A 20,753-nucleotide genomic window follows, 5' to 3' on the forward strand; every position below is an offset into this window, starting at 1 on the left:
AACTTCCCTTGGAACAGAGAATATGACCCCCCCCCTCCAAATTATTATTATAACTTCAAAATTAAGGGATTTTCAGGCAAAGATACGGGAAAAGGAATAACAGTTCTTTGCTAGCATCTATAATAGGGCAAAAAACCAGCAGCAACTATGGCAGCAACACAAAACAGAACCAGAAACCCAGTTTCAGCCTTCTCAGCTGCAGACACTTGCCTCTTTGGTGTAATTACAATTGCAGCTGGCAGGGCTGCTGGCAGGGCAGGTGTGATGATTCCCTCATGGCTGCAGAGGGCGCTGTGGCACTAGTCAGCCATCTTTTCTCCACAAGGACAATGGTGGATGCAGCCAGCAGAAAGGGATGGAGAAGGGGCTTCTTCTATGAACGCCCAGGGACAGCTGATCCCAGTGGCCCCTCTGGATAGCAAAAGGAGCTGTAGCAGGGATCTCAGACTAGCAAGCTGGGAAGGCGGGGATGAGCAAAGTCCTGGAGTGGTGGATGGGATGTATCAGAAACTCGGCAGCTGTAGCTGGAACCGTAGGGTGTCTGAGCGGGCAGGGCGTGCGAATTACAGTGCAGCAAAGAAACCTCAGATCAGTGGCAGAGAAAACGGCAGGGGCTGGGCAGTGGCCACCTGGCTCCTGAAAGCAGCCTGGAGAGAGAGGCTCCCTTGGAGGGGGAGGGGGCTCAGGGATCCAAGGGTTTTTCCCTCAAGGCACCTGAGCAGATGGTGTTAGCCCATTTTTATTAGTGAGGTAGGGTGTTAATAAAGTCCCAGTTCAGTGGTTGCTCTTGTAGTAAATGGTAGAGATAATTCATGCTATTAATGTATAAAATATTGTAAAATCCAAGCTATGTCTTTTGACCACCCCAGCCGGGAGCAGAGTCGTATTTTTATTCAATTAGTTCCCGGACAACGTTAAGATAATATTGAGTCTGTTAACGTATGAATGGAACCTTCCTGAAGCGATGATCACCGAATTCCCTGGAATGCAGGAGTGATCCCGCACCTCGAAGATTGCATCTACTACACTGATTACTGGCGCCAACCTTTTACATGTGAATGCCAACTTCTCCAGAGTGCTCTGACGACATCTAGACACCTGGAACTGGACTTTTGTCTAACCCTGCGCATGTATGGCCCCAGTTCTGCATGTGAAGGAACACAAAGGAACATTCGGTCATCTCTGTCTCAGGCAGAATAAACTGTATAAAAGCTTGCTGCGCGAAGCAGCCAGCGTGAACCAAGGGGAAGACTGACATTTTGGTGGTCAGATCCAGGTTCACCCAGCGCTGATCCCGGGGTTGATGCTGCCCTTGGCTGTGGTGTTTTGTTTTTTTTCTGATCAAAATTCTCTTTCGCTGACAATCTAATAAATCATTGCTAAATTTTCTCATAAATTTGGCTCCTGATTTGATCATTTATAACACTCTCATGAGCAAAAGCTCACTCCATTGCAGAAGAAGGACCTGGCTGGGCTCCTGCGGTGGTAGCAAATTCTCCCCCAGGCAGCAGCTCCAACTGTCCTCCTCCAAAGTCGAGAGCAAGAGAGAGGTGAGACCTGCACCAAACCCCTTTTCCCCAGCCCAATTCTCAGGGTATCTCTGCCCCTCCACGAGAAACCTCCCAGATAAGAGGGCAGCCAGATGCGCCCTTCCAGGGGAAACTTCTTGTGTCTCTCTTAAGTACTCGGTCATTATTGTCTCTTAGCAACAAGAAATGGGAGAAAACTCTCAAAGAGAAAGAAACAAAAGAACTCTTAAACCCCAACACATGCACTGCAAGCACTAATTCCAACACTGTGTACACCAGCATTAAACTGGTGACTTTCAGAATACACCTGAGTCTCTCAGCCCCAACCAACATCTCATGAACATTGCAAAATGCAGTTCCTTCAGCGGATTAGAACTAGTGCTACTGGTTTCTCAGCAGCAAATGCTGCCACAGCACCCTGGCCAGAGCCACTGCCAACTGATTGTGTGCAGCATGAACACATCAAGAGAACAAACAGGAACAGAGAACAAATGCAGAAGATTTTACAAGGTACTTCAGCTCACCATTAAAACATTTTGGGTAATAACTTGGCACCTACCTTAGGTTACTACTCAGAATCCCTATCCCCATTGTCTTGGTTTGAAAGATAGATGTCTGCCAAGGAAGGTGGGAACCTCCCTTGGAATGAAAAATATGCACCCCTTTTTCCAAATTATTCTAACTATGAAATTTAGGGGCTTTCAGGCAAAGATATGGGGAAAAGAATAACAGTTCTTTGCTAGTAGGTATATGTATAACAAGGCAAACAAACAACAACAATGGCAGTGTGAAAAATGCATATTATATGACTGGGTCTTAACAAATATTAAAATGAATACTATATGTGTTATGTTGGAAAGTTATGCTGTAGTGCTGTATTAATCTTTTTAAGTAGTGTGGTAAATATAGTTTTAGGCTATAACATAATATTAAAATAGGTACTATGTGATGTAAGATACTTTTTCTAACTAGCTCAAGGAATGGATAATTAAGAGATTCTTCGCATACAGAGAACAGCAACGAGACACCAAATTTCAAGAGAAGAATTATTGCCTCCCTATCAGGAAAAACCAGACTTCGAAGAGCCACGGGAATTGATTTACAAGATGAGGAGGGGAAGTTGACAATAGCCAGAAAACACCTCTATTTTTGAAAGGAATTTTTGAATCATGTATGAGATATATGAATATGCAGCAGGCTATTGCTTTTAAGGGTTAATCCTTTTTTAGCAAAGTGTGCTTTTGTGGCAGAGTGCAAAAAGCACCCGGATGTCCATAATTCTTTGCTTTTTATTGTCTTTTATTGTCCTAACTTTGATTGTCCAAATTCTTATTACTATTTTATTACTATTAAACGTCTAAAATTTTGATAGAAGTGATTGGCATTTTTCACAGGCAGCAAGAGCAAACAAGAACAGAAACCCAACCATAGCCTTCTCTCAGCTGTCAAGCACTTTCCCCTTTGGTGTAGTTATTGTCACAGCTGGCAGGGGCACTGTTGACTCCCGGCCAGGCAGGTGTGATAATTCTCCTGCAGCTGCAGGGGGCGCTGTGGTTTCTTCTTTATGTGGGTAATGGTGGGCACAGCCAGAGTAAGATACTGAAAAGGGGCTTCCTTTACAACCTCACAGGGGCAGCCGGTCCAGGTGCCCCTCCAAATAGCCAAATTAGCTGTAGCATGAAACTTGGAAGCAGAAATCTGGAATGGCAGAGGCAAGCAGACCCCGGAATGGCAAACAAAATGTAACAGAAACTCTGCAGCTGTAGCAGGAGCCACAGGGTGTCCCAGCAGGCAGGAGGTGAGGAGTTACAGTGTAGCAAAAAACTCAGAGTAGTGGCAGAGAAAGGATGGGGCTGGGCAGCAGCAGCCAGGCTCCCAAACATGGTCAGGAGAGGCTCCCTTGGAGGGGGGAGGAGCACTGGGTTTTCCCCTGAGGCACCTGAGTAGATGGTGAGGGTCCTTTCCAGTGAGGTAGGGTGTTAATAAGGTCCCAGTCCAATGGCTGCTCTTATGAGAAGAGCTTCACTCATGGTAGAAGACAGCATGAGATGGAACCCCACAGTGGTGGCAAATTCTTCCCACAGCGATTGCAGCCTGTCTCCCCTACCATCCCAAGAGCGAGAGACAAGCCAAGCCCATCCCCTCATCCCCCAGCCAAAATCTCTGCCCTTCCCAAGAGAAAGCCCCCAGCTAAGATAGTGCCTCCAGCTGCACTTCCCCCCCCCCCCCCCCCCCATCTTGGCTACATCTTTTGTCTCTCTTAAGTACTGGTCATTATTGTCTCTTAGCAACAAATGGGACAAAATTCCAAGACAGCAAGAAAAAAAAGAAACAATCCTAACCTTCAACACCCATAAAAAGAAAAAAGAGTTTATTTGTTACAATCACCCTTTATTTATAGCTACTGTATTGCCTGAAGCATGACACGAAAGGAAATGTGACCAGTTTCCTCCACTTACCTTTCTTGACAATAGACTTTTACGCCTCATTCCGCAAGCCTCTAACTGAAGACGCCCTCGCAATGCTAATTCAATTAACATACAGCCACGCAATCCCGAGGAGATGCAATCATTCCAAAATGATGTGTAACCCTGTGAAGAATGAAAGGCAATAAGATATTTCCACCTGAAAGCAAATAGAAAATGAGGCTCACTGCATTCTCCAAATAGTTCTCTGGCCTTCATACACTAGCATCACTAGACAACTACCATTCTTGTACTGAAACATGAAAGGGAAAACAGACTCATCCACTACTAGTTTTGACACTTTGTCTCTGCTCTTTAAAAGAAGGGAAACTTCAGGAAAGAGATGCAAAACAAACCATCAAGATATCAAGAACTGGGACATATAAAGTGTAGTTTATACATAGTCAGAAGACTTCCATGGTCTGCAGGGGCACAGCTGCTTCACCATGGTCTTTAGCACAGGCTGCAAGGCAATCTGCTCCAGCACCTGGAGCACCTCCTCCCCTTCCTTCACTGACCTTGCTGTCTGCAGAGTTGTTTCTCACATACTCTCACTCCTCTCTGGCTGCAATTGCTCTCATGAAGTTTCCTCCCTCCTTCTTAAATATGTTACCACAAAAGTGTTACCACCATTTCTAATTGGCTCAGCCTTGGCCAGCAGCGAGTCTGTCCTGGAGCCAGCTGACATTGGCTCTGCTGGACATGGAGGAAGCTCTCAGCACTTCTCACAGAAGCCATCCCTGTAGCCCCCTGCTGCCAAAACCTTGCCACACCAACCCAATACAGTTCTGATATGGACTGCCAAACTTCAAGCTACATTTGTTCTTTGAACCACACTACTACACTTTTTCAACTAGATTTTTATATACAGTTTTGCCATAATGGGCAAAAAGTCCTTCATAACAATGCTTAAGCCATTAACCATAACATTACAGTCTCTCAAAAGAGTAGCAACAGTTAAACATTAAAAAACATGCAAGAACAGTATCTAAGACAAAAAAAATATTTATAAGAAATTATTTGGCTTTTGAGAAATGACTGTGAAAACACTTCTTACTGTTATAGATGAGTAAATGGTTGGATCTCACAATTAAGGGGTAAACTTTATATGTATGGTAAACAAAGTTTTATAAATGTATAGTTATGTTACTGCAATGTGCTCCCCCCAGTATGTGTTACCATGGGATGGTCTTGGTAATCCGGGGATTTGGGAAGGTTGGCTTGTTACTATGGCAGCACCTGACCTCCAATCAGAATGTAAGAAAGTGACTTCTAAACTGGACAGCAAGGAAGGAGTTGACTGACAAGACTCAAGGAGGGGGCTAGAGATATAAAAGGCAAAGCATCCATCTTGAAGTTGAGCCAGCCATGTGGTGGGCAGCCACGAGGGCAGTTCCCAGGCCTGCTTTTCCTTATTTAGTCCTTTTGTTGTATTTTTGTTAAGGTTGTCCTGGTTTAGAGCAAATTTGAGAGAGAATCCCCAAAGGGGTTCCTCTAGGAAAAGCAGATTCAATCGGCCCCTCCCCCCCAACCGGTCCGGGAGAAAACACCTCCTTGGAGAAAGGTGGAAAAAACCTGTTTATTAAACAATAAAACCTAAACAATATTAAACAATAAGACCTCTTGCCACTCTAAAAGAGATGACAAACTGAGAAAACCCCGTCCACGGGTTGTGGCTCAGCTCACTCAGTTTCTTATCAGTCCCTCCAATGCTGGAAATGTCGCAGGCCAGGCCCGGCCCGGTGGGCCACAGATGTGAGCTGCCGGTGCTCCCCTGGGTGTTCAGTCCAGAGCAGGTTTCAAGAGGTCCAAAGAAAAGAAAAAAAAAACCCCACAGTCCAGGGAACTTCTTTGCCTCAGCTAGCTAAAACTAACTAAAAGCAAAGGAGAGCTCTGTCCCTCTGTCTATCCGCAGACAACAACAGTCCAGGAGGAGGAATCTGGAGGAGTGAGAGCAGTGTCCGGAGAGGAAAAAACTGCGCACTTCTTCTCTCCTCCCTTCACCCTCTGCAATAAGTCTTAAAGGTGCAAAGCTTATTATTCAGCATAAACAGAACAAGACGATTGGGGATAAAAGCATCATATAGCGAACCCAGGACAAGGTTTAATAAACCCATTAAATTTTTTAAATGAGCAGTTGTTTCTCACATTACAATTCCGAAAACTTTGTTATAAATAACTATGAAGTTGGTGGCTTTCGCAAATTATTATTAATCACAACAATTTTGATATAGTACAGTTTGTAATCACTTTTAACTGCTTTTGATATAGTATAACTTGTCAGCTTTTTGTGGCCAATACTCAGGCCCCTGTGTAGCTCATATCCTCAGAACATCATTTATGGATGATATTTTAGTTTGTAGACAGTGTGATAAACATATATTATAGTTTTAGCTTTCCCAAATATTAAAGTGGATGCTATGTATTGTGCATTATAATGTTAATTTTTTCAGAAGTAGATGTAGTTGTGAAATAATAACTAATGCTTTTATTTTTGTAACTAATTGACAATAATGAAAATAACTCAGATATTTGTGAAATAGCTGATGTCGATTTAAAGTACTTGTGGTAAACTTACAATAATGAAAATAGCTAAAACCATCTGCATGGTCAGATAACATTTAAGGAATGGATGTGATGAGGACCCCTGCTACGGACCCTTCGACTATCAGTAATTGTTGTCTTCTGATACCACAGAACAGGGGGCCTTTGTGAGGAAGTGACACATGACCTGCAAAACCACATCCAAGATTACTGCACGTGCTCTAAAAAGGTGGGTCAGTGGTCGAACCAAGCTAAAGAATTCCTGGAACATGTAAACGAGTTCAAAGAAATGTTTAAATATGTATACTCTTTGTGAATATGTATTTAACTAATGCAATAGAAAAAATATATAAGAAGAGTTGCTATGGTTAGCTGATGTGCCTCTGGCCATCGCCCAGCACCCAGCACTGTTATTTTGTCCCATATTATCCCTTATTAAACTTTTAAAAATATTCAAGAGTGAGGTTTGTTTCTCACACTTTCCAAAACTCCCATGTTGTTGCATCTCTGTGAAAGCATCCACTTTGTGCATCTTTGGAGAAAAATTCAGTAAAAAAAAAAAGACTCCTTTTCATAAAAATTATCCTAACCAGTAGCAAAGACTCACTTAAATAAATGGCAATACAATGTTATTCTTTTTGCAAATAAAAGCTTCCAATGTATAGAGATATAATATGCATACATCTGAAGTCTGCTAAACACAAACCAGTCACTAATTCACAGAATTCACAGAATGACAAGGTTGGAAGAGACCTTAAAGATCATCCAGTCCAACCCATGCCCTAACACCTCAACTAAACAATGGCACTGAGTGCCACATCCAGTCTTTTCTTAAACACATCCAGGGATGGTGACTCCACCACCTCCCTGGGCAGACCATTCCAGAACTTTATCACGTCTTCTGTAAAATACTTCTTCCTAATATCCAGCCTGTATTTCCCTTGATGCAGCTTGAGACTGTGTCCTCTGGTTCTGTCAGTTGCTGCCTGGAGAAAGATACTATCACTATAGGACACAAAAGAAGACAAGTGCACACCGCTGCTCTCCAGGTGAAGAAAAAAGGGAAGTTTATTTTCTGACTCCGACATTTATAGTTTTCCAAAAGTGACAGTGGATTGGAGGGTGACAGTGACACCTCTCCAATGACACTGGTCAAACCAACAGTCCATTAAATTTCTCCTCCTCCATAAAAGAACGCAAAACAATGAGTTATTAACAAAAAGTTTGTGAGAAAGTTTGTTACAAGAATGTCAACATCAGAAGGCTTGGAAAATCTTAAAAATCAGGGCGACATCTCACCCTTTTCCATTTAAAAAAAGAAAAAGAGAAAAGAAAATTAACAATGTGAAAAAGAAAACATGAACAATGTTCAGTGTTCATTTGCAGAGGAATCATCGGTGATCACTCGTGTGGTCTGCATCCCAGTCATCACTCAATGATTCACCCGCTTGATGCCTTTCAGTTTGGTCACAGTTTCCATCTTGCCCGTCGGCCAGATTCTGTCTCTGCAGTCACAGGTCAGGGCGAACATACTTCGAAGGTACCCAGTGTACCCCAGTATCTGTGGATACACAAGCATACCCACGTCCTGAAGCGCTAAGGTCATAGGGACCTTCCCACTCTTTGGTGACTAAATTCCGCACCCAAACCTTCGCTCAAGGCTGATGTACCTCGTCCACAGCCTGCAACGAGAGATGATGATTCAAAATGACAGGATTATTTGAGTTCTGCGGCACAGTGAGATTATTGATTGTGCACAAAGCTTTTGCCAACCGACTGTGCGGGGTTTCACCCTGCATTCCCCATTTTTGTTTTTGAAGAACCCACTTCAGAGTACCATGAGTGCGTTCTACAATAGCTTGACCAGTCAGAGAATGAGGGATACCAAACTTGTGTGAGACACCGCACAACTGCAGGAGCTGCCGCACCTTTTGCAATGTGTAAGCAGGACCATTTTCAGTTTTCTCAGCAGAAGGTATGCCCAGAATGGCAAAGGCCTGCCTCCAGTGGGCAAGGACATCACGGGCCTTCTCCCCAGTGTGAGCCAAAGCCCACATCGCAGAGGAGAACGTGTCCACCGTGACATGCACATACTTAAACCGGCCAAACTCAGCAATCTGGGTGACATCCGTCTGCCAAAGCTCCAAGGCCCTAAGTCCTCTGGGGTTTACCCCTGCTGGCAAAGGTGGAGCAAGTGCGTGGCAGTCGTCATACAACTCAACAATGTCACGAGCCTCAGTTCCTCAGTTGGCGTCAGCTGAAACTGCTTCTGCAGGGTATGTGCATTTTGGTGGAAAAACCCATGTGATGCCTTGGCCTGCGCGAGTGTATCAGGCTGAGGCGCTACCTACATTGGGTTAGCCAACTTGTCAGCCCTGGCGTTACCTTCCGCTATAGAGCCTGGCAAATTGGTGTGACTCCTTACATGCAGAACATAGCATGGATGAATCCAGGCCTGAATGGCACACCACAAGTTCTTCAGCAAATGAAACAAGGCAGGATTAGTGACCTCCTTCAAAACCGAATGACCCAACCGCTGTCGGCCACATAGGCAGAATCCGTGACCAAGTTGAAAGGTTCCTGGGAAAATCTCTCAAATGCCATGACAGCAGCCCTCAATTGGGCTGACCCATCCTCATGACCTTCCAGAACCTGCCACTCAGATCCGGCCCTCCAAGTAACAATGGCTTTTCCTGTTTTCCCTGAACCGTCAGTGAAGACGGTGGGTCCTTGCACGGATTCCTGACTATTTTTGGGCCACAAAGAGATTTGTGTGAATTTTGCCATATGCAGTAGCCTATGGCTGGGCAGATGATAAGTCATCTGCCCTGAAAAGTTTTCCAGAGCACTCTGCAGGGACACACTGTTTGCAAAGCTCCAGTCAAAATCTTCCCATTAGCACCGGGAGTATGATCTTTGCAGGATCTGCACCCATCAGTTGCAAACACCGTTGCCGGCATTTGATTATCAAGCAAGCGATTAGCTCAAACAATGCAGTTGCCATCTTCTGGGGCTGATGGGGCAGGAAAATCCATTCCAAGATGTGCAAAGAATCAGACCATTTGTCACTTCATTGGCCAATGATGCTCATGGGATGCGAATCTGGAGTGGTGATAAACATAGTGACATCAACGGAGGGATCAATGCGATGAACCTGGCAAGCCAAAACAGCTCACTGAACCACCTCCAGCGCCTTACGTGCCTTAGGGGTCAATGTGCAAGGCGACTTTAGATCAGTCTCCTTTCAACAAATCATACAGAGGAGACAGCTGTGCTTCGGTTAGTCCCAAGTACGGACGTAACCAAGTGATGACACCTATCAATTTCTGAGCATCATTCAGTGTCTTCACAGAATGCACAAATTGCACCTCCTGGTGACGGATCATCCATTCCAGAATTTTGACCCCCAAATACTTCCAAGGTGGTTGTTGTTGAACCTTTTCTGGAGCCACCTGCAGTCCATGAGCATGCAAAGCATCGAGCAACCAAGGCTGAATCCTCAGCAGCTCATCCTGGGTGGATGCAGCCACCAAAATGTTGTCCATATAATGATACAGACGTGCATCAGGAAACTGCTTGCAAACTCCAGACAAGGCACGGGCCACATACCATTGGCATATGGCTGGAGAATTGAGCATGCCTTGGGGCAAAGTCCTCCATTGATATCTGTGCGGGCTCAACCTTGTTAATCGCTGGCACTGAGAAGGCAAATTTTGGTCTGTCATCAGGATGCAAAGGAATCGTAAAGAAACAATCCTTCAGATCCACAATGAGGACCGGCCAGTCTGCGGGAAGCATGGTAGGCGATGGCATGCCCGGCTGCAATGTTCTCACGCTTTCCATCATGGCATTGATCTTTCGGAGGTCTTGCAACAACTTCCATTTCCCAGATTTCTTTTTGATGCAGAAGACAGGAGTGTTCCAGGGACTGGTAGAAGGCTCCAGATGACTCTGGTCCAACTGCTCCTGCAGCAGATTCCAAAGGGTGACCAATTTATCTTGAGGGAGGGGCCACTGGTTCTCCCAGACAGGCTTGTCCACCAGCAATGTATAGGAGGTGTAGGACACTCTGCATCCTTCATCGCAGTGGCCCTCATCAAAAACCAGATCTGATGCGCACCCCCCAGGCAGACAGAACATCCCTCCCCCAGAGGTTAGCAGGAGTAGAAGTAACATGAGGCCTAATCCAGGGCATCTGTCCCTCCATGTTTGAGACCAGCACGGGCCGCTGGCTCACGTAGCACTGCACCGTCCCTCCCAGGCCTGCAACAGGCGTCTCCACCGGATTCAGGGGCCACTCTGGGGGCCAGGTGGCAAGGGAGAGAACTGCGACGTCAGCACCGCTGTCAAGAAGCCCACGGAGGCGGATCTCTGATGGCGTCGCACCAGGGATGGACAGGGTACACAGTATCTCAGGATGGTCTTTGGTCAGGACAGCAGTCCAGTGAACTTGAGGTGGCCCAGTGGACCCAAAGCTGCCCGCTCCACGCGACTGGTCAGCTGTCCTGAGAACAGAGGACTTAAATGGCACAAGTTGAGCAATCCATATCCCTTTCAGGATTGTGACGGGGAGGTGGGTGTGGAGACCATTGCACAAATCTGCCCTGTGAAATCTGCATCAATGAGCCCCAGGTGCACAATGATGCCCTGAAGGGTGGCACTAGACCTCCCCATCAGGAGAGCACTCATGCCCCCACCCAAGGGACCAAAGGCATCCAGGGGAACCTTGTGTATTTGACAAGATTCTAAAATAACTGTTGCTGCGGTGCAGACATCCACACCTGCTGATCTGCGGGTGCTGGCTGCAAGTCAGCAAAGCAGACCTCCATCGGCTCCAGGGTCTGGAGAGAAGCTTGTGTCTGGGTGCGTTTCTCCTTTGTGCTCCGCTTCTTGTTTCCCAAGCCGGGCAAAGCCTGGCCATTAACATGAACAATCGCCTTGCAGACACTGGACATGTGATTCGGCCTTCCACACCGACCACACAAGAACATGGGAAATTTGACCTTCAGCGCTTTCTTCCCCTGCTTCTTGCCAGCCTGCACATTCCCCTGCTGTGGCTGCCTGCCTTGCGGTGCCACCCAGACCGGTTGCACAGCGGTAGCCACGGGAGCCAACTTCCGACCTGAGGAGGTGATGTTCGCACAGGCCTCTGCCATCTGGGAGACAGTAGGATCATCAGGCAGAGCCTCTATGACCTTCTTACAATCATTATTGCAGTTACATCTTGCAAGGATCTCAATCACAAGTCTCCTTTTCACAGGATCAGCCACCTGCCTCTCCACAGATGCGGTCAGCCTCACTGCAAATGCCATGAAAGGCTCATCATCCCTCTGGACAATGGTCGCAAATGGCTGCTTTGAAGCAGCCATTTCCAGGGTCCGAACAATCGCTGCAATGCCCAGTGTGTGGCACTGGTCAAGCACAAGGGGATCTAAGCCAACCTGCCCCTGAGCATTGGCATAATGCCCCGTGCCCAACAGCATGTCAGCGACAACCACACGCCTGGGGTCCTGCGGCCCCAGTGCAGCATTCTGCACCACCGTGGTGGCTGCCAAATGAGACCACTTGGTCTCAAAAACATCATATTGTACAGGGCCAAAAGGAGAATGTGCCACACTACAGGTGTTGTGAGGTGTCAGCATGTCCTTAGCAACCCTGCGGAGCGTCTGCATCACTTCAGCAGATCCCACACCAGGCTGAGCAACCGCTTCACCGACTTCCTTCTCCAGTTTATACGAAATAGGTTGATGGATGTTATGAGTAACACCCCTGAGCACAGGGAAAGCCTGGGGACCCCCTGGCAAGGCCACAGCACCGGCTGTGTCCCGCCCCGTGAGCCCCACAGGGACAAGAGCAGATGACTGACTGGGAGCTGGCTCAACACCACTCACCCCTGCGCCCCCTGCAGCACCAGCAGAGCCAGAGGATCCCCCTCCGCGATCCTGTAAATGCCGCGAGGAGGCAGGCTCACACATCTCGTCAGACTTAGTTTTGGCTTCTCACCAGAAACGCCCAGGGTCCCTCGGATGCACGGTCATCTGGCACAGGGGGAGTGTCCACAAATTCGACACAGAGGGGCCACGGCCCCGGGAACCCACTGGCCTCCGGCCGGCCGCGTCAGCAGTCGTGCTAAAGGTAAATACCTCAGCGCCCTGTCACGCCGCAGCCCCGGCAGAGGGCACCGTGGCAGACGCAGGTGCAGGCACGGCTCGCAAGCCCGGCGCGGATCGGAACGAGACCGGCACGGGGCCCCCCTCCCCCAACACAGGAGAGGGGCGGGGCGCTGAGAGAGGCGCGGCTTGCGGAGCCATGTCGCTGCGGGGCGGCACAAGGAAGTCGGGCAGGGCCCCTATGAGCTTCCGACCCGTGATGCGAGACCCCCCAGCAGGCACCGACCTGCCGAGAGGAGCATGGCGGGCTGCATGCCCACCGGAGTGGGGCGGGACAGAGCACTGACCGACGCCCCGCCCCCAGCTGCTCCCACCGACTGCGCATGCCCAGCAGGCTGCGCAGGCCCAGAGACGGGCGAAGCCACCCCCCCTGACGATGAACCAAACTCGGAGGCAGGCTAACCAGCCCCCGCCGCACTCAGGGGGAACCTGGTGGAAACACCGCAATTCGGACAAAGAGTTGTCACCGAATCAGACTCAAGCAGAGGCGGAGGCTGATCCAGAGGCTCCCCGCCATCCTCAAGTTACAGGAAGGCACAAAGAGAGGGTGGACCCCCTCTTTGTGGGCGGGACGAGGACGGACAGCTGACCCCACAGAGCCCCCAGAAGCCTGCGGGGGTCAACCCCCCAGACGCAGCTCCCACTGGCCGGAAGTCCAATCCACCCCAGGGGAACAATCGCCACCCCCCGATATAGACCCGTCCCCCAGTACACCATCCTGGGGCGAGAGGGAGGGCTCCACATCGCACAGAAACTCAAACTCCGCCTCATCCGAAACAGAAGGGCCCCCCTGGGAACTCTGAGGGCTACAAGAACCAGATCCCTGCCAAATCTCCTCACACTTTTTCCACTGCACCAGCAGCCACCCCACATCCACGATGCAATCATCAAAGAGGGTCTCCATGAGGTGGACCCCCACGAGAGACCATGCCTCCCTGGAGAACGCCTTCACAGGGTCCAAAAAGAACCCCTGCTCTCTGGCCCACAGAAACAGCCTCTTAAAATCACTCCAGGAAACGGAAACCTGTTTCCACTCCAGGACCTCCCACCAGAGAGCCAAAACAAGAGAATCCTCCTCGAAACCCACAGAGGTTGCCATCACCACAAGAACAGCAGGCAAAGCGCAAAACGGGGTGGGGGGAAGGACATGACCTCACCGGCAATCCGGACTGTGTCTCAGCCTAAGCTGCAGTACACTTCGGCGGTCACCAGATGTCACTATAGGACACATAAGAACACAAGTGCACACCGTTGCTCTCCACGTGAAGAAAGAAGGGAAATTTATTTTCTGTCTCCAAAACAACATTTATAATTTTCCAAAAGTGACAGTGGATTGGAGGGTGACACTGCCACCTCTCCAATGACACTGGACAAACCAACAGTCCATCAAATTTCTCCTCCTCCAGAAAAGAATGCAAAACAATGAGTTATTTACACAAAGTGTGTAAGAAAGTTTGTTACAAAAATGTCAACATCAGATGGCTTAGAAAATCTCAAAAAATCAGGGCGACAAGATACCAACCCCCACCGGACTACAACCACTTTTCAGGAAGTTGTAGAGAGTGATAAGGTCGCCTCTCAGTCTCCTTTTCTCCAGGCTAAACAACCCAGCTCCCTCAGTCATTCCTTATGGGGCTTGTGTTCCAAGCCCCTCACCAGCCTCATTGCCCTCCCCTGGACGTACTCAAGAATCTCAAAGTCCTTCTCAAACCAAAGGGCCCAGAATTGGACACAGTACTGAAGATGCGGACTCACCAGTGCCGAGTATAGGGGAAGGATGACCTCCCTGCTCCTGCTGGCCACACTGTTCTCGATACAAGCCAGGATGCCATTGGCCTTCTTGGCCCCCAGGGTACACTGATGGCTCATGTTCAGCCGGCTATCAACCAATACACCCAGGTCCTTTCCGCCTGAGCACTGTCCAGCCACATTGCCCCCAGCCTATAATGTTGTGGCGGGTTACTGTGGCCAAAATGCAGGACTCGGCACTTGGATTTATTAAACTTCATCCTGTTAGACTCTGCCCATGCATTCAACCATTCCAAGTCTCTCTGCAGAGTCCTCCTACCCTACAACAGATCGACACATGATCCCAGCTTAGTGTGGTCTGTAAATTTACTAATGAAAGACTCAATCCCCTTGTAAGCGTTCAGAAACACATAATCACAAAAATGATTATGTCAGTGCTTTTATTAAGAGCTCTGGGAATCAGGGTATTTCAACCCAAATCTGATTCTGACTATACATTCAAGATGAACATGTCTTTATATTCTATCATTATATAACTTTCATGTTAATTAATAAACTTATATTGTTCTACTGTATACATAGATTTCAGCCAAGCATAGCCCCCCTTACATTTCCAACATAGTTTCTCATGATTCTTCTTATTATTATACAATAATTATACTTAATTACTAAACAATCATCACATCTAACAATTATATCATTTATCATACTGCTTACGCAGGCGCAGTGATCTGACAAAACACCAAGCCTAACATTTTCAGAGTCTATCTTTAACATTTTCCAGGGCCCACACTATCATTCTCCCCCCTTTGAAAGCATTTTCACTTCACTATAGGTGTGAATGTTTTCCCTTAATACAGTCCTTTACTTCTCAATTTATACTTGACATTCTTCAAATCTATGATTGATGTAAATGTTGTCGTGGATGCTGTCACGAGCTGGAGAACCAGAAGATGGTGGGCGTGGATTTCGTGTCAGTGCCTTTATTATTTTCTGGTTCCAGGACGTTTTCTTGTGTTTCTCTCCTTTCAAAATGCTGTAAACTAACTAAATTGCTAAGAATACAATTAGTAAGATTATCACACTCTCAATGACAGATTTATTCCATGAACTCACATTCTACCCTAACCTTTTTAACTCACTAGCCTGTAGTCAAAGCAGTTACATTTGGGATGTGAACGCAGCAATGATCAACCTGTCCCTTTAAAAATCCACATACTCCATGCTCTTTCAGGAGTAACAAATCTAGGGCTAATCGATTTTATAAAGTCATTTTTGGGTAGCTTGTAATTGTACGTTTAACTCTTTAAATCTTTCTCGGATGACTCTTGCCAGTCTACTTGACCTGTAAGTTTGTACAGCATCTCTCTTCTCTTATAGTTTGCTATAGGACCAAGCAAAGACTTTAGGGCCCACCCAAATTTCACTCCACTAGAGAGTTCTTGCTAAGTGTCATCTAGATTTTCATTGTCTAGAACTTCTTGTGTTGCTCTTATCTGCAGAAGTTCATGTTTTCCATTAAATGGGGACTTTTTCTAAATTGGACATAAGGTTGGGAGGTCTAAAGTAATTTCTTTTACTTTCTCGTCTACAAGCAGATGTGTTGTCCAGGTACCATCGCTTGTTCCCCATACAAATTGTCCTGGACTTCGGATTGTACTCCTGGTACATCCTACAACTACTTTATAATTCATTTTGCTTTGTTTATGTTTGATCCCTCTGCAAGCGCAACCAATTTGTAGGGCTATTGCCAGGGGTGGCATCTTTTTTATCTCTACATCATCAGAAGTGTAGTCATAAGTTTTATTACATGCCCACCAACTTACTTTATCTGCTCACGTTCTGCTACTAGTGGCAGTGTACGTTACTGCAAGATCTGTTTCATTCTCGGAGCCTTCCCACTTAATACACCAAGGGGTGTTTGCCATATATTGGAATTTTTGAAGAATAATTACAGACCACGCACTGTCCCAAGGCTCTATCTGATCTTTCTGATCCTTGGCCTCACACTTCCATACCAGAGTGGTTTCTGTAACATTTTCTATGATCTTTTTATAGTGTGGCAAATAGCATTGCCATTGTGTGATGCCTCCCGACTGTCCCATAGGGGTTCCTAGTATGCCATCACTTAGAATACAGTCTTTCTGGCTCATAGGTCTCATCCATGTTCCTATTTTCTCTCAAGTTTCCTTGACTACTTGCCTCGACTCAGGTACCTGTTTGCATGCAATTGTTTTGTTCTTTTGTATTTCAGGTAGTTTTGATGTTATGATTCCCCAATTTACTGGGTCTCCTGCTGCCTTTGGTATTGGCAGACAGGCAGTTATTCGGCTGGTGTTTTGCATTTTGGCAAAATCTTTGACTAATCCAATCATTACATTCTCAGCCCAAACTGCATTAGAAACTTTTATCACCTGTGTTTCTGCTTGTACCTCTCTCTCTATTCTAGAATGAAGAGTGGTTAGTTGATCTTTTTGCATTCCACATCCTAAAGACATTAATGACCATAACATTGGCGCAATTACTAATAGTATTCTCAAAGCAATTAAACCCATCTTATCTGCAGCCTTGTTGGTTCCACAGTTTACCCAGTCTGTGATCCAGGACGGACTTTCTTCACTCGGGTATAGTGAATCCAGGGGTCTATGCCGGCAACTTTGACTGCTGTAAAGATGGTCAGCAGTACCTGATGGGGTCTACTCCACTTTTCTTTCAGTGGTTCTTCATTCTAGTTTTAATGTACACTTCGTCTCCTGGATGTATGTTATGAACTGGATTCTCGAGAGTCAGCGGTCTATTCCACACGAGGATGCTCCGGAGCCGAGCTAGAGTTTTCTCGAGAGACAGAACATAATTCTACACTTCCTGCTTTCCTGTGACGTGTACATTAGGGTTAGGCTCAGGAGATTCATATGGTTTCCCACACAATATCTCATAACGACTGACTGACATGTCATTCCTAGGCTTTATCTGAATCCTCAACAGTGCTAGTGGCAAAGCCTGGGGCCACTGCAGCTTGACTTCTTGGCATATTTTACTGATTTGCCTTTTTAGTGTCTGATTCATCCTCTCTACCTGTCCACTTGACTGGGGCCTCCACGGTGTGTGGAGGTCCCAATTTATCCCCAGCAATCTACTTACCTCTCTTACTACTGTAGCTATGAAATGGGGTTCCCTATCTGATGATACTCCTAGGGGTACCTCGAACCTGGCAATAATCTCCTGTAGTAACCACTTAACTGTTTCCTTTGCTTGGTTCGTGCGACAGGGAAGGACTTCTGGCCACCCAGACAATGTGTCATCCCCCACTAACAGATATTTGTATCCTTGAGTTCTTGGTAGTTTGTCGCAGACATTTTCTCACAGAAATCCTTTCTTTCAGATTTCTGTGTCTTCTGGAAGGCAGAGGCCTCAGAAGGAAATGTAAACAATTGTTATCAGCTGCTGTGGAATGTAATGGGATGCACCTTGATTGGCTCATGCTTCTTGTTTATAATTAAGGGCCAATCACAAAGTGCAAGCTAGGGACCGAGTCCCTGGACACAACTTTGTTATAGATTCTTTCTTTCGATTCTTAGCCTAGCAGCAGCTCTGCAACTTCTCTCTCTTTATTCTATTTAGTATAGTTATAATGTATTATATAGCATATATCAATAAATCCATCCTTCTGATCAAGAAACAAGATTCACCATCTCTCTCTCACCCTCAGCGACCCACTCAGGACGCTGTAATAGTAGTTCTACAAAATCTACCTCCTAATAGTCTCCTGGCTCTATTCCCATCCGAATTCTTCCTAGCTTTGCCTGTCACCTAGCCACTGGGTTGTTTTTTAAGCAGATATCACATTTTGACATTACTGATTTTGCCATTGTTAACATCCGTACTGAAATTAAACTCTGCTTTAGCAATTTTACCAATGCCTCTGCACCCCAATGACATTTGTTATTTTTAATTTGTAGAACTTCTCTCATTATCAAGGGGGGTACCACTATTTGTCCTTGTGCAGTCACATACCATCCCTCTGAATTCTTTTGTGCATTTAGCAAACGTGCCAGTCTCTCATCTTCTACTGAATATTTTGGTTTTGAAGGCAAATTGAATTGGGATACATTAAGCTTTAAAGGTATCAATGCCATTGTTGTTTGCACCTCTTGAGCAACCTGTCAGGCTGCCCAGTCTGCCCTTCGATTTCTCTCACAGATTCTGGAGTTTCCTGATTGGTGTGCTTTACAGTGTATAATTGCCACTTGTTCAGGTTTTTGTACTGGTTTTATCAATTGTAGGACTGCATCCTGATGTTTAATGTGTGTACCTCGAGAAGATAATAATCCTCTTTCTTTCTACAGTGCTCCGTGTACATGCACCACTCCAAAAGCATATTTTGAGTCAGTCTATATATTTACTTTTTTTCCTTCGCTTAGTTCTAGTTCTCTGGTTAAAGCAATCAATTCTGCCTTCTGGACAGATGTATTTGGTGGTAATGCCTTTGCCTCCACTACTGTATTGACTGTTGTTACCACATATCTAGCGTATCTGGTTCCGTTCTCCACGAAGCTGCTCCCATCTGTAAACAGCTCCCACTCTGGCTGCTCTAGTGGGACGTCTTTCAGGTCTTCTCTTGCTGAATAGGTGTACTCTATTACCTCTACACAGTCGTGCTCTAATGGGCCTTCTTCAGTTGTGGTACCTAGGAACAAAGCTGGATTCAAAAGGTTAGTTGTTTTTAATGTGATATCATCTTGCTCAGTCAGGACTACCTGGAATTTTATCATCTTGCTTGGAGATAGCCAATGGCTCCCCTTCTGCTCTAAGACAGTGGTCACCATGTGTGGTACATAGACATCTATGTGCCTTCCCATAGTAAGCTTCCTGGCTTTTTGTATCAGCATCACAGTGGCTGCAACTGCGTGCAGACATGGAGGCCACCCGGCACTTATGTTGTCGAGTTGTTTGGAAAAGTAGCCCACCGGCCTCTTCCAACTTCCCAGATGTTGGATCAGGACTGCTAGTGCTAGGCGCAGCCTTTCATGTACAAACTACTGAACATCTTTAGACAGATCAGGTAACCCTAATGCTGGAGCAGTTGTCAGTGCTTCCTTTAATTTTAGGAAGGCTTTCTGCGGCTTGCCCCAGGTGAATGGCTGCGTCTTCTGAGCTTCATACAGGGGTTTCGCAATCAGTCCATAGTCCATGATCCACAGGCGACACCATCTTGCCATCCCGAGGAAGACTCGCAGCTCATGTAAATTCTGGGGCTCTGGCATAGCACAAATAGCTTGGATACGGTTAGTACCTAGTTTTCGTTGCCCTTGTGAAATTTCACATCCCAGGTAGATCACAGTCTGTTGGGCAATTTGTGCCTTTCCTCTGGATACTTTTAACTTCCCATTCCCAGTGAATTTAAAATCTCAATGGTTACCTTTATACAGGTTGCTTTTTCTTCTGTAGCTATTAGTATATCATCAACATACTGCAACAACAGGTATTGGTCTCTTGGTACTTGCCCATTTTCGGTCCAAATCTACAGTTCCTTTGCCAGTTGATTTCCAAATAGGGTCGGACTGTTGTTGCAGTCTTGTCCAGGTGAGCTGGGTCTTTCTTCCGTTCCCTGGGTTTTCCCACTCAAAGGCAAACAGTTTCCTACTTTCTTTGTCAAGAGGTATGCAGAAAAAGGCATCTTTTAAGTCAATTACAGTAAACTATTTATATAGCTCTTTTACGGATGTTAGCAATGTGTAGGGATTTGTTACCACTGGATAAATGTCCTTTGTTATTTTATTTATTGCTCTCAAATCTTGCACTAATCTATATTCACCTATTTGGTTTCTTTACTGGTGTATTAAATTCTACTGTTTATTTATGACAGGCTCCTGAACCTGTTTTACAGGTTCCACGTCTAGTAAGCTAGTTATATTTGCCTAACACCACCGCCTTGGCAATGTTTTCTTGCTGGAACTGATTGCCCTTGTGAATCCGGTTGTTCAAGTTTGGGTATTCTTTTTTCTAATATCCTTCCTATTTGCAATACGCACATTGATTTAGGCTTAACCCTTGCATAACTGGTCTTATACCTTGACCACTTCTGCTACGTCTCCTGAAATTTGGGTTCCCTTTTCCTTGTATTACTGCCAAAAGGTTTTGCTGCTGCCTTTTACTAGCTTCTCTTTCGCGATTATTACATACTTTCCAGGCTACCTCAAGTAGCTTATCCAAATTCCTTAATTTGTCCCCTTCTAATTTTTGCAATTTCTTCCGAATATCGTCTTGTGACTGACCTAAGAATATGAGAGTGAGCT

The 20,753-nt window shown here is 46.1% G+C and overlaps 1 protein-coding gene across 1 annotated transcript in view; it reads right to left on the minus strand.

Annotated features, from left to right (window-relative positions):
* The window catches only part of LOC134431511 (Golgi phosphoprotein 3-like), a 182,684-nt gene that overhangs the window by 109,527 nt on the left and 52,404 nt on the right, over positions 1–20,753 (minus strand). Inside the window, exon 2 of the mRNA XM_063179511.1 lies at positions 3,989–4,120. Within this exon, the coding sequence (XP_063035581.1) occupies positions 3,989–4,120 (132 nt within the window). The remainder of the gene's footprint in view (positions 1–3,988; positions 4,121–20,753) is intronic.

Source organism: Melospiza melodia, chromosome W (genome assembly GCF_035770615.1).
Source record: "Melospiza melodia melodia isolate bMelMel2 chromosome W, bMelMel2.pri, whole genome shotgun sequence".
In the NCBI taxonomy this organism is placed as follows: domain Eukaryota; kingdom Metazoa; phylum Chordata; class Aves; order Passeriformes; family Passerellidae; genus Melospiza; species Melospiza melodia.